This window comes from Glycine max, chromosome 3, assembly GCF_000004515.6.
Source record: "Glycine max cultivar Williams 82 chromosome 3, Glycine_max_v4.0, whole genome shotgun sequence".
NCBI classification, from domain to species: domain Eukaryota; kingdom Viridiplantae; phylum Streptophyta; class Magnoliopsida; order Fabales; family Fabaceae; genus Glycine; species Glycine max.
In genome coordinates this window covers 37,286,791-37,299,846 of record NC_016090.4, presented here as the reverse complement: position 1 = coordinate 37,299,846, position 13,056 = coordinate 37,286,791, and the positions used below count along the sequence as shown (strand labels likewise).

Genomic DNA, 13,056 nt, shown 5'->3' with positions numbered 1-13,056 from the left:
CTCCTTCCTTGTGTTGTTGCCACTACGAAATTCTGAATCCAAAAGTTGGCAAACAATGTTCCATATTGAGTAATCCAGAATACGAGTAACTAGAAATGTATTCCAAATTACCTATTCCATAATATATTTGTTGTATATTTTTTAATTACCTAGTATACTTACAAAACAAGCTTTATGGAAAACACCAACACTTCTAAGTTCGTTATTCCAGGAAAAGTCCAGCATCCTTATTAAGACATCGTAGATATGTTACTAGCCAAGGAGCTTTGTGTTGTACGTCGTAATGTGAAAACACTAGAGGTTTTCAGAACTCGGAGGGATGTCATGTGAAGTTACAACTTTTTAAGTTGGACTTGATAGTTCGAAACACAATCAAGATAGAAGTTCAGGGCAAAGGTGTTGGCGTTGGGGGTGGCATTGCTAGAGGAAGAAAAGAGAAGAGGGTGGGGCGGAGAGTGGCACAATCGAGATGGAAGTCCAAATACCTTTATATTTGTGGGTGTGTCAGACTCAAACTCAATCCCTTATGACCATTGTTATAAGATAATTACCCAGATATCTTTATTATTACAACTAACACTAACAAAAAAAATGTTAGTAAAAAAACATTCCTTTTATTTGATTGTATATGATTTCATTATCAGTAAAACATATCATTCATAAATATAATAAATGAATTCAGATATTCAGACATTTTAATTATGTATAAAAAATAGACAAAAGTAAAAAAATGTATTTTAAAAGTGTATATTAAAAAACATTATAAATGCCCTAATACTAGGTAAATGAAAAATAAAATAATTAAGAAAGAATTGTTTAAAGTGTCCCTGGGTTATATGGGAAGAATTGCTTCATAAATTTCTTTATTATATAAAAGATAAAATATTATTTTCATTTCCTATACAATTTTTTTGAAACAAAAATAAAGTAAATATAAAATAATATTTTGTGATGGAAAATACAAAATCAAAAAAACATTTTCTCAAATCAATCGCTTCCTAAAAATTTTCAATTGTTTCATCGAGAGACATATTGAGAGAAGATGCTTATCAAAGTGTAATAGTTAATAGATGAAAATGAAGACCAAGCCTTTGATGAAAACAACCGTAACACGCATCCATCTCAAGAGTAGTACGCGTAGCTCGCTAAACACCTACCGTTGACTTCCAAGAGTTAATATCAAACCATGTGCCCAAAACCACAAGAGGTACCCGGGGAGACTATGTCAAATCTGATTCACACAGCAGAAGATGCTTTAACAGAATATGGTATTATGGGCATCAAAATCACTATTGTTGGACCACTAAACAGATAGAAGCTATTAGACAATTATATATTCTATAATAATTGTCACTGCATGAACAATTAATTGTCCACAACAACTTTGAGGAAGCACAACTTGCATCATTGACAAGGATACCAAGAAAGCCTGAATTGGCACATCGACCATGCGAGACGAAAATGTCAGTTTAAGATTCGAATACCGCACATATCAGAAAATAAAATACTCCGATTAACATCCAGCACAAGGAGATGCATTATTACAACCTCAAATTTAGCCTCTATTTCATTGAAGATTCTGCTACAAGAGTATTCCTAGAAGAATTTATTCGTTATAAATAGACTCTATTTCATTGAAGATTCTGCTGATAAGAAGTGCACGGCTTCAGGATTTTAAAGTATATGAACTATGGGGATCCCTTGCAAATCCCCATAAGCGTATTTTTATGGTAAGTAATGTAAAGAGTAAGACACTAGGGATATTCGTAAAACACCAATCAACATACATGAGAATCAGACAAAATGAAACAAGGTAAGAACTAGACAATATCAGCAGTCCTAAAAAGAATTATTGTGACTGAATCTGAAGATAGGTAGATTCACTACCTAAAAAGAAGATAGGCCGATTATACACATCATCAGTCCAATCAAATTAATATCAGCAAAAGATAATGCCACGATATTATTGTCCTATAATCATGCTTGAACATGATTATAGTAATAAGACTTATTAAGCTATCAGCCCAGGAAAAAAAAAAAAAAGGATCCACCCATCACTGTGGGTAAGAAGGGTTGGATTATGCAACCTTACAACTCGATTATAAAAAAAATAAAACAGTAGCTCCCAACACCATTGTGGGATAGTAAAGGATCAGATTATGCAACCTTACCTGCATGCAGATAATTTGCTTCATTGACTACAAGTCGTGACCATTCAATTAAGGTATACAATGAGAGTCTTCTGGGTTATAACTTTTAAGAGGATGCATTTGGTAAGTTCATTTGGTAAATAGCTTAATTAAAACTATTTGATAAGTTCATTATATACTTACTCCTACTTCAAAAAAAACAAAAAGGAGTTTGTTTTGATGAATAAATTTCATTATGAATTTTATTGAAATAAGTTTAAAAAAACGTTAAAAAATCATAAGCCAATTCCATAAAGTCTAATATGCTACTTGAAATCTCTTCCAAATGCCCCTAAATGCTAAAGTAGCTTGGTTATTCTATAGCAAAAATCAAAGGAGTTTGTTTTGATGAATAAATTTCATTATGAATTTTATTGAAATAAGTTTAAAAAAACGTTAAAAAATCATAAGCCAATTCCATAAAGTCTAATATGCTACTTGTAATCTCTTCCAAATGCCCCTAAATGCTAAAGTAGCTTGGTTATTCTATAGCAAAAATCAGTTCCTGGATGACAAGACTCTATAAATGGCTCAATCGTCAAAGGAGATTCTTAAACCGCAACCGGTGGTAATCTGAAACCATCTTAAATCTACCAAAACTTGTAAATGGTGAAAACTTCATAATATAAGGTAACAAGAAAGCATGAAGCACTTACATAGGTGTTGGAAGATTATTATCATATGTGATACATGATAGAATAGTAAAACTTGAGCATCTAACAGACTTTTATCAGTTCAAACGTCTCCGCCTTGGAGCACGAGAATCTCCACTATCCACATCAGACACTCTTGAAGCATCGTTCCTCCTCCTAGAAGAGGATGTTGACAAGGATACCATGGAATCAATCTCTACAGCAGTGTCCAGTTGACTCTCTGAATTTATAACAGCACCAATGCTTGAAAAGGAATCTCTGTCTTCAACTGGAGGAGGAGGTTGTTCTTGGTTCCTACCTAATGGATTGCTACGGAAATATGCCTCAACTAACCTTTCAGCGGAAGTTAGTGCTGATGAAAGAGTAGAAAGTGTTGCTCTGTGTGATTGTGTTCTTCGAAGCAAATGGGACTGCACCCTAGTCCGGGGATCCCCTGCCTCAGAAGTATTAACATTGTTTTGTGCCAAACCCATTACATCCTCTGGGGGTGCCACTAGATTCTGATGCTCTCTACGTATCCCTTGCGCAGTCAAGAACCTTAGCAAGGAAGTAGTTCTCTCAGCTGTTTCACGGGCAGCATCCGGTTCAGGTGGCTGAACCAAATCGCGTGTAAGCTCAATTCTGCTTCCAAGACGCCGAATCATCTCTTCCACAGGGAGTGCAAATGCATTTCTCTGAATGGTTTGTCTCAGACTCTCAACTCTCTTCGCTTGGGGCCTGGGAGGGATCTTAAGTGCAGAATCCTCCTCAGGACCACGGACATTGTTCGCACGGCCATATATTGGGGTAACACTTTTAAGTGTCACCTCTCCCTTACAAACTGGACATTCCTTCGCATCCGAATGCAGATGCAGCCACCTATACAAACATGACCAACAAAACAAATGACCACAACAAGTTACAACAGGATCCCTAGCCAGGTCCAAACAGATGTTACAATCAAAAAAGTCCCCATCATTGCCACTACCCTTTTCTATATCACCCTTCTTCTGCGAAGCCTCATCCTCTGCCACACCATTGATATTCTCACAAGCCTTCGGCACCTCCTCCATTCTCTCCTCGGCCGCCACACTGCCTTCCCCGGCCTGCAAGGCGCTTCCATTGCCAGAATTGACCAAAAAGTGGTTCAATTCCACGGAGATATTGTGAGCCTCAGGCGGTATTTGAAAATGCCGCGTAGCTTCAGTTGGAAAGTGAGCATGAAATTCAGGAGGCGGTAGCGGAAGTTGGCGCCATCTCCACCGTTGCCGTGCCCTATACCTCACAGCTTCGCTGATTCTCTGAAGAGGCTCCCCTATCCAATCGTCCAAGTTCACAGCTTCATTGCTTATGGGCCCAGTTTCGGGTTCTGGGCCTGGGCCCAGATTCAAATCAAGGTTCATTGCATCGGAGGTCTCTTCCTCCATCGCAGCTTCAATCACAAAACTAGAAAGAAGCTTCCTTTATTACAAATTTCAATTGCAGGGAAAGGGAACAACAAAGGGAAAAGGAAAGCGAGTATTTTTCCACCAAAAAGCTCGAGTTTAACACAAATCGAAGAAACCCAGGTTCTACGGGGGGTCGGGTGATGAAATTGAACAATCAGAAACGAAAACCCCCAAAATTTGGGGCGAAATTGGGAGTAAACCCTAATTTCGTCGCAAACATGAAGGACCCCAGATCCAATACACAGGGTTGACCACAATTGTATGGAGAACCCATGGTGAATTCAACTCGAATTGAAGGGAAGCCGTGTTAAAGTGTCGCCGATTAGGGTTTTCGCGATAACGATTTTAGGAAGAAAAAAAAAAGCAGAAAATTGTTTTTGACATATATGCAATTAAAAGAAGAAAATAAAATAGATGAGAGAAAGAAAAGAGGGGATATGGAAGAGGAATTAAGAAGAAAATGGAAGACCTTGGAGGTAAGAGGCGCTTGGGTTAGGGTTGGATCATTGTGTTTCCATCGGTGCGGTGCGGTGCGATCTAGAGAGAGAGAGAGAGAGAGAGAGAGAGAGAGAGAGAGAGTCAGAGAGAGAGGGAGGAGAGGTTTATAGAGGAAAATGGAAATGGGAAATGAGGAAGAAGGAACAAGGAAGAAGAACTTGAGCTTCACCTGGTTCATATGAATGTTATGTTGTGTTGTGATGTGATGTGATGGAAATGAACGGGTGTGATGAGATGAGGTATGGTATGAGGCACGAATGGGTTGTCTTTGATATTCCTACGCCGCTAGCTGCACCAAAGAGCTATCAGAGCCGTTCTTCTTCGAAGCCATCGCAATGAAACAACTCTCTCTCTCTCTTGATATCATTACTTCCTCTGGGTTTAAATTTTATTTTCTTTTTATAAGATTTTTTTCAAACTTTTTTATTAATTATTTTAGTCAATTTATAATAAATGTTACGAATTATTCCATTATTTGTATTTCTCTTGTGAGAATTATAGAAAATAATTATTATTTTCTCATCATACATTAATTATTTAGAAAAAATATAAAGTCGATTTAGTGGTGAAAAGATTTGGATTTCATATAGTTTAAGAAAGTACACATTCACGTAAACGAACCAGAAGAATTGTTTAGTGAATATCTAACGGTTCATGATTCTTTTTGAAAAATTTAACTTAAAAATACTTTTAAAATATCAACCATCTAATTCATATTAATTCCTAATTGTGTGATTGATAGAGAATCCAAATCATGGTAAAGAAAGAAGAAAAGAAGGAAGACATCATGAATTTGAATCTATCCCTAATAAATCTAACAACTAATATTTGTCAATAAAAAATACATTAATTATTTATATTGGTGAAAAGTAATTAAGTAAAAAAATGAAATAATTAGTCTTGATAATTTAAAGGTAATTTTGAAAAAATATTAATAATAACAAGAAATTTTTATAGATGTAAATTAATTAAAAGTGTTTTTTTTATTTATACGCAAGTGAAATGGTGAAAGCAATCCCTCAAAAAGTCCTTAGATTGCTCCTTTATATGCTTTGAGACCCTCTCCTTGCTCGAGGGAAAATGTGTGATTCTCTACTTGAAAGAGGGACTGAACACTTCCAAGTAAAGAAAGATGATTTAGTGGAGCAATATACATTATGTGGGACAAAGTAATTAAGGGGTCATCAAAAGAAGAATACCTCTTTTATGTTTTACATGGACTCCGGTCTCCGCCCCTTTAGTGTGCCAAATCCCAATTTGCAACAGAGCAAGTAGCTTGGTCAATGAGTGCGAAGGGAGGTGGTTTGAGTGTTATGTATATAGGCTATATAGCATTGATGTTGTTTGCTAGTCACGTTAGTGCAGACACAACTCTTCTAGTAAGAGAAGAGTCTAGTTTTGAACCTGTGCACTCCTCTACTATGAAAGCTTCTCTCACAAATGAGAATCATGTGATTCTTTCTATCCCCGTACTTTATCGCTCTTATGGACTTGTATTCCCAAGGGTATGCAGCTCTTTTCCCTAGTCGGACAATAGTAATGGGAAAAGAACTGAGAGATATTTTATAAGATCATATATATCTTTCATGGGAGAACACAAAAGATTGGTGTAATACTGTAACGCTCTATTGCATTTGTCTAAGTCACAGTGATTTATTTAACGGGAAATCAAACCCACTTTGTACAAAATTCGTCTCTTGACCAAGTGGATTATACCTAGTCATTGAGTTTGACTATATACAATAAACATTTGCTAGAAAAAATCGTTAGATAGTTAGACCTACATGTGCTTAATGTAACAATCTAATGATTTTTGTCATATTAAACACATGTAGGTTTAATTATCTAAGAATTTTTTCAAATCAAATGGACTTAGTGAATAATTGGACCAAATGGTAAAATACATAAAGACCAAATTAATTTTTATGTATTTGGTACCATTTAACACGTTTCTTTTTCATTAAAACTTTAATATATTTTTATTGTTACATAAAATTTATTAAGGTTTATTTAATGATGGATCACCTCTAATAACTTATTAAAATTAATCTTACAGTGTGTTATAAAATTGTATAAAGTCTTAAGACTAAATGTTTTCTTTTATGCTAATCTATGTAACTTTTTTATGATGTCTATATAATTCAATCCTCAATGTAATAATTCCTCGATCTACATGCGATCTTAGTCAAATGATGAAAAAAAGACTCTTCTCCCGCCATGGGCCATCTCCCTATCCAAATGCGATGACGAGAAGTTATCATTCTGGGTTGATTTATTAAAGGCTCCCTAGAGAAGGAACCTATTTCGACAAAACATGCCTTATTTAAAAAAAACAATAAACAATAAAAATTAACACCTTATGTAATATTATATACAATTATTTCTATCTCATTTATTCTTTATCATTTTCGTGTTCAAGAAATATTTTCCTTCACACAAGGATCCTCTACAGTTTTAAACAAACAGTACACTATGCAGTTCATCATTCAACCATTCAAAATAAAAATTATTTAGCTGACGGGATGATGGTCAACTTGCAACTGCATATCAATTATCATAATCGTTTCTAGTTCATTTTTTTTCAAACTAGCTCATATATTTCTATTAATGGTTATGAGTACGTACTTGTGCCATTTTATTTACTTCGTTCCAACTAAACCTCATCGTATCAATTGATCCATTCAGGCCATTCCACATTTCCCTACTTTCACCAACGGATCCAACTTCTTGTAATTTCGAAAAATTAATTAGGTAGTAATTTGTAAAATTGACTTTTGGTCTACGAAAAAAAGAAGAAATTAAAGTATCTCCTGAAAATCAAGTATGAACTATATAATTAAAACTAGACTCAATGCATATTTATACGTTATATAAATTGTTATTAGGAATACTTATAAGATCACTTTATGCAAGGAAGGAAACAAAGCAATATATATATATATATATATATATATATATATATATATATATATATATATATATATATATATATATAGTCAAACATACAAATCAATAACGTTTTAAACATCCTACCATGTCTTGAGTTCTTGACATGATCACACAAATAACAACGCAAAGTTTTAAGTAAATGTTGAATGGAACGTAACGTAACTGAGTTACTGTATCAAGAACAGCTAGCTTGTGCCTCTCATTTTTAACTTCCATTGACCCTTTTACAATCTGATCTGATTTCACCCTGGCTTCCAGTCAACGGGCTAATATTACCCATGTTAATCATGGACTGAGCAAAGGCTTGGAAGAACGCGGTTTGGTTGGCGGCGAAGTTGTTGACGACGGAAACTGTGGCGGCGCCGTTGGTGGAAAAGAGCTCTTGGTCTGTTTGGAGAAGGCCCTGATTGCTGAGAAGGTTTTGGAAGTAGTTGTTGTCGAAGGTGTCCGGAGACGAAGGGTCGAGGTTGTTCAGAGTGTTGCCGCTTCCGTTTTGTGGACAGTTTTGCTGAAGTGTCGCTAAATAGGTTGTATTCAGCGTGGGATCAGGGCTACCTGTGCCGCTGAAGTTGAACAGTCTCTGGTTGAAAAATCTACACTGCGCACGACCAAAACTATGTGCACCTTTTCCACTCAAAACAAAACCACTACTTAATAAGCATCATAGTAATTATGTAATTAAATCAACCATTTTTCTATAGGTAAATTGTCAGCCATTCAGCTAAGAAAATATAAGAAAAAAGTTTTTGGAAGAAAGAAAACACTATAAATACGAAAAAATTATGTAATGAAGTATAAAATAATTTTATATTATTATTTAATCACACAAAATTTTTTTCCTATAAATTTATTTTATTTTTACTTACTGATCATGTATAATAAATTTATAAAAATTTAAAATAATTACTTTAAAAATTATATAAATAATTATTTTTTATTAATTGATCATGTAAAAGAATTTACCCTAATAGTATATAAACATTAAACTTTACAAATATATAAAATCATATTAATATTTATTTAAGAGTCTTGTTAATAATATCATTAGGGTACTTGTTAAGAAATCAATAAGTAAATTTTTTAAAGTTCAAATAATACACTGTTATACTTTTAATAAAAAAAAATCGCTTCCTTTCAAAAATAAAAAATAAAAATAAAATCGCTTTTGATTCATTAATTAATTTCCTAACAACAACAGTTAGCATTGGTAAAAAAAAAAAAAAAACAAAAATAGTTAGCCTTTTCCTTTATTTAATAAGGTGTATTTAGGTGACGTTTGAAAAGAACTAGCACTAAACTTACACTACAATGTCTACAGTTGAAAAATCGTTTTAAGATATAAAATGGATGTTAACAGTAGAAATATGATTAAAGTGACATTTTTAATTTGTTTGATAAGTTCTTATTAAACAAGTAGTGAGAATTAATCTATTTATGTACGTTACAAATGTATTAAGAATATCTAATTCAATTGATTTCAGGACATGAATTGTTAAAAATTCTTTTATATTATTTTTTATTCCACTACATATGTTGTATGAAGTTTGTGTGTGCACACAAGAAAGTAGACGGGGGAAGCAATATAATAATGATTACCAGATAATGCAACGAGATCAGTTATGTTTAGGCCAACGGCAGCAAATTTGGCAGTGACATTGGCCAGGCTTTCTGTTGGATTGGGAATGGATGTGTTCGCACCAGATTGGTTTGCAATCAAACCGTCCCTTCTTCCTAGTAGTACGTTCCATGAAGGACCTCCTCCCTGCAAATAATTAATATATAATATGCAGTTATGTTATGCCCTCTAAAGTAAATGCCTCTGCAACATTTTTTATGGTATATATATAATTAAGTATTGGTTTGCAAGAAATTTGATAAGATAAGGAGAATCATTAACTAATTATAACAAGTAAATTACCAAAGACACCGAAACTTCAGCAGCAAGGGCAAGAATATCAGCACAAGATACAACACCGGGGCATGAATTTTCAATAGATGTCTTTATGTTGTCGACCACATCAAAGCCACGAGCCGAATTATTGTTGGGACCTGCAGTTTTCTCGCTCAGTGTTATGTTGCCACCTACGTCTAACAAAATGGATCCATCACATCCCTGAAACACCAAAATATTTATTAATATTAGTCCTTCATACAAACTACTCAAAGCTTAGATTATATATATCAGACAGTTAATTATGAGAGCAAATTAAAAATTCATTTAGATATCAGTTACATAAACACATGCTTCTTGAAAATTTGTAATTTGGAGGTTTGAATTGATAGTGTACATTACATTAACAAAGCAATCATGAAAATGAAGACGAGTTAGGCTCGCAGCAATTCGAGGATCAGATTGCAGAGCCTGCTGAACAACACTGCGCACAATGGAAGACACGTTGGGGCATGTGCTGGAGTAGAAGGTTGAACTCAGTTGAGCATTTGATGGATAAAGAAAGAATGTTAGCACTAAGAAAATGGTGGTGAATAGGTAATTAAAAGAAAACATGTTAATTGGCTTCTTGTATATTCTTTCCCAAATTCTGGTTTTAGCAGATGCATAGAATAATCTAGGTGACTCATATATATAAGAATGTATATCTAATTAATTACTTTATAATTTGCTTAAAGATAAAGTTTTCGCTGCTAGCTACATTACTTGCAAGCGTAAGCTATGCTTAAAAAGTAGTATAAAAAATATGATTAGTAATATTCATTAGGTACACACAACGGACGTGGAAAGGAAAATTCAAACCATAATGATTACCTCTTAACTACCTTGCGCAGTACTTTAGTCAAAAACTATTTCACAGCATAAATTTTACCTTAGGTGCATGCCTGAGAATTTATATAATTGAATGCTAAATCAGAACAAGTTCATAATTAAAATTCAAATTGTCACAACCCACCACATGATATCTCTCTAAAACCACACTAGATTAGCAAGTATACTATAAAACGTTCATCAAAATATACAACGTACTCTCTCTCTCTCTCATAGTATATGAAAGATGAGTGATTTAAATCATATTTAAATAGATTATTAAAATCAAAATTAATTAAAATAATAATTTTGACTATCCATCATGATTGTATGACCGAGATTTTACTTTGATAGTAGAACACAAATTATTTAACTTCTCAAATAATGAAAGGTGTACTTTGAAAGACAAATTATAATTAGAACTATCCATTAAAAAATAATATTGATTAAAATAACTTTATAATTTATTATACATGCGCGTGTATTTTATCACAATTCCAATACCATTATTGATTACAAAGTATAACATTGATAAAAAAAAAACTCAGCTTACATTGTTCTTGCACAATTTAATAATGTTAGAAGAGATAATTCTAAATACAAAATAATAGTTTCATGCGGACGTGTAGAAATGTTACTTGTAATCCATTTAATATTTTTTAATAAAATAAGCAAATGATAAGAACAAACCCCACTATAAGCAACCAAGTATGTGTTTTTGATTCCTATCAATAAAAAAAATCACTACAAGCAACAACAATTCACTGCGTAAAAAGAAACCGTCTTGCAATTGCAAATCTGTTAAGACAAACGTAAATATACTGCAATAAAGTACTTGACAAACGTAAATATAGTCCAATAAAGTACTTAGCTAGAAACTAAGTTTGAGAGGAAACATTATCAATACTTTTTTCACCGTCATGTTCTTTTCATGTTCTAGTTCTATTTTTCCTTTTTCTATATTTAAGTGTTCAACTTACACTAAGATTTAGCAGGGAAATTTAAATTTCGAAAATGGAAAACAAATAAGATTAATATTCTATGGTCCCTGCGCTCTTATGGTACGAAATCTATTAACGAGCTAAACGTTTCATACATTTTTTTTCAATCATTCTTAATTTGTAGGTGCTACGTCTAAATCAACAGAGGGAAAACAAATATTAAGGTACCACATCTAGTCACTAACTTCTAACCGATACAATGAGGAGCAAGCCATTTATGTGACCATCGTGGATGTAATTTTTGTTCATCTAGATGCATGCTTTGGAAATTGCAAAATATGAAAAGATTGGAAAATGACAAGGATCATTTACAGTGAGAAATGGAAAGCACAAGGTAAGATTTGGATAAAGTATTAATTTAATTTTTTTATTTTTCTAACATGGTATTAATATAAAATTGTTCCCGTTAAAATCACTCATATTTTTTTTTTATCTTGAGCATATATAATATAAATATTTTTTCAACACGATTTATTTTATATTAAAGGGTTAATTGGATTTAAATCCTAAATTATTTAGTTAAAAAATATAAGTTATTATTATTTATGTAAATTGTTGGTGAATCAAAACATGTATGTTTAAGCATATACTTTTGAAAACAAAAAAAAAAAAAGCATATACTCTATAATATATAGTTGTCACTTATGACGATAATAATTTTGGTATTCATACTTGAACTTAATGGTTATTTAAATATTCAAACTCAAATCTATACATTATTTTATAATTATTTAAGCCTTTGGTTTCACGGTCTTGCAATGCTACGTGAATATAAAAAACTATAGAGATATTATATTATATTCGTACAATTTTGTTATAAAAAACGTTGTACGAATATAATATCTCATTTATTTATCTTTTCTCTAACTCAATTAAATGACTAAAACTCAGATAGTTTAGATTATGATATTGAATAAAATAATATGGTTAGTTGTGATTTTTACTTTAAAATTGGACTAAATCGGTGCGAGAAGTATTAGTTGTTGTTGTTTTTAGAGGGAGTATTAGTTGGGTTGGATGTGAAATACAAGTGTTAGATATTTTGTGATTACATAAAAATAAATAATAAAACAAATTATACTTGTACACATTTTGAATTTTTTTCGAATTAAACACAATATTACTTTTTTTCCTATTCTACATTAAGCCTCAATGTTTAAAAACATTACATAGACATTCTTATATTTTACAATGATATTCCTTATAAAAGAAGTTGCTGTAAACATTAAACAATGAAGGATATTATGTGTAATTCATAAAAACCCTTTCTGCAACACCAGAATGCGATCGACCCCAATGACAGCAACACTGAGATGAAGTTGTGAAAGATTCCACCGTCCAAATACAAAGAATTGAACGACTGGTTTTGAGGCAAGGAATATCAATTTCTTTTTTAGAGGTTTCCAACGATATTGAAAGTGCAGTTGCAATGAAACCAAAACCATAAATACCTTTTGTGACTATAAAAATACGATCCCTCCTTACTCTTCATAAGCTATTTCTAAACTGACATTGTATTCCCTCTCCTCACTCTATCAGGTCACTTTCCCTTTCCATTGTGATTGTGGTCAATTAAAA

General features: G+C 32.8%; 2 protein-coding genes across 4 annotated transcripts; both read right to left on the bottom strand.

Moving 5' to 3' along the window:
• Window positions 1-2,796: 2,796 nt before the first annotated feature.
• On the bottom strand, window positions 2,797-5,120 carry LOC100782225 (uncharacterized). 3 transcript variants are annotated; one of them, XM_003521171.5, is made up of 3 exons: window positions 4,937-5,120; window positions 4,739-4,806; window positions 2,797-4,267 (listed from the first exon to the last, which is right to left on the bottom strand). In XM_003521171.5, the coding sequence occupies exon 3, from the start codon at window positions 4,246-4,248 to the stop codon at window positions 2,920-2,922; it is 1,329 nt and encodes a 442-aa protein (XP_003521219.1). In that variant the 5' UTR covers window positions 4,249-4,267; window positions 4,739-4,806; window positions 4,937-5,120; the 3' UTR covers window positions 2,797-2,919. The 3 variants fall into 3 exon arrangements, with proteins under 3 accessions (XP_003521219.1, XP_006576864.1, XP_014629266.1); XM_006576801.4 differs by lacking the exon at window positions 4,739-4,806; XM_014773780.2 differs by lacking the exon at window positions 4,937-5,120 and having other exon boundaries at window positions 4,739-4,929.
• Window positions 5,121-7,754: 2,634 nt separating this feature from the next.
• On the bottom strand, window positions 7,755-10,287 carry LOC100783115 (peroxidase A2). Its single transcript, XM_003521172.4, has 4 exons — window positions 10,010-10,287; window positions 9,635-9,829; window positions 9,313-9,478; window positions 7,755-8,340 (listed from the first exon to the last, which is right to left on the bottom strand). The coding sequence occupies exons 1-4, from the start codon at window positions 10,220-10,222 to the stop codon at window positions 7,922-7,924; spliced, it is 993 nt and encodes a 330-aa protein (XP_003521220.1). The 5' UTR covers window positions 10,223-10,287; the 3' UTR covers window positions 7,755-7,921.
• Between the last annotated feature and the right edge of the window lie 2,769 nt (window positions 10,288-13,056).

Bases quoted from the DNA above. Each gene is read 5' to 3' on its own strand.
- LOC100783115 (XM_003521172.4), bottom strand. From the start codon at position 10,222: ATGTTTTCTTTTAATTACCTATTCACCACCATTTTCTTAGTGCTAACA. The intron at 9,830-10,009 runs GTAATGTACACT...TTGGTGTTTCAG, and splicing joins TTCATGATTGCTTTGTTAAT to GGATGTGATGGATCCATTTT. The intron at 8,341-9,312 runs GTAATCATTATT...TGAGTGGAAAAG, and splicing joins TGATCTCGTTGCATTATCTG to GTGCACATAGTTTTGGTCGT.
- LOC100782225 (XM_003521171.5), bottom strand. From the start codon at position 4,248: ATGGAGGAAGAGACCTCCGATGCAATGAACCTTGATTTGAATCTGGGC.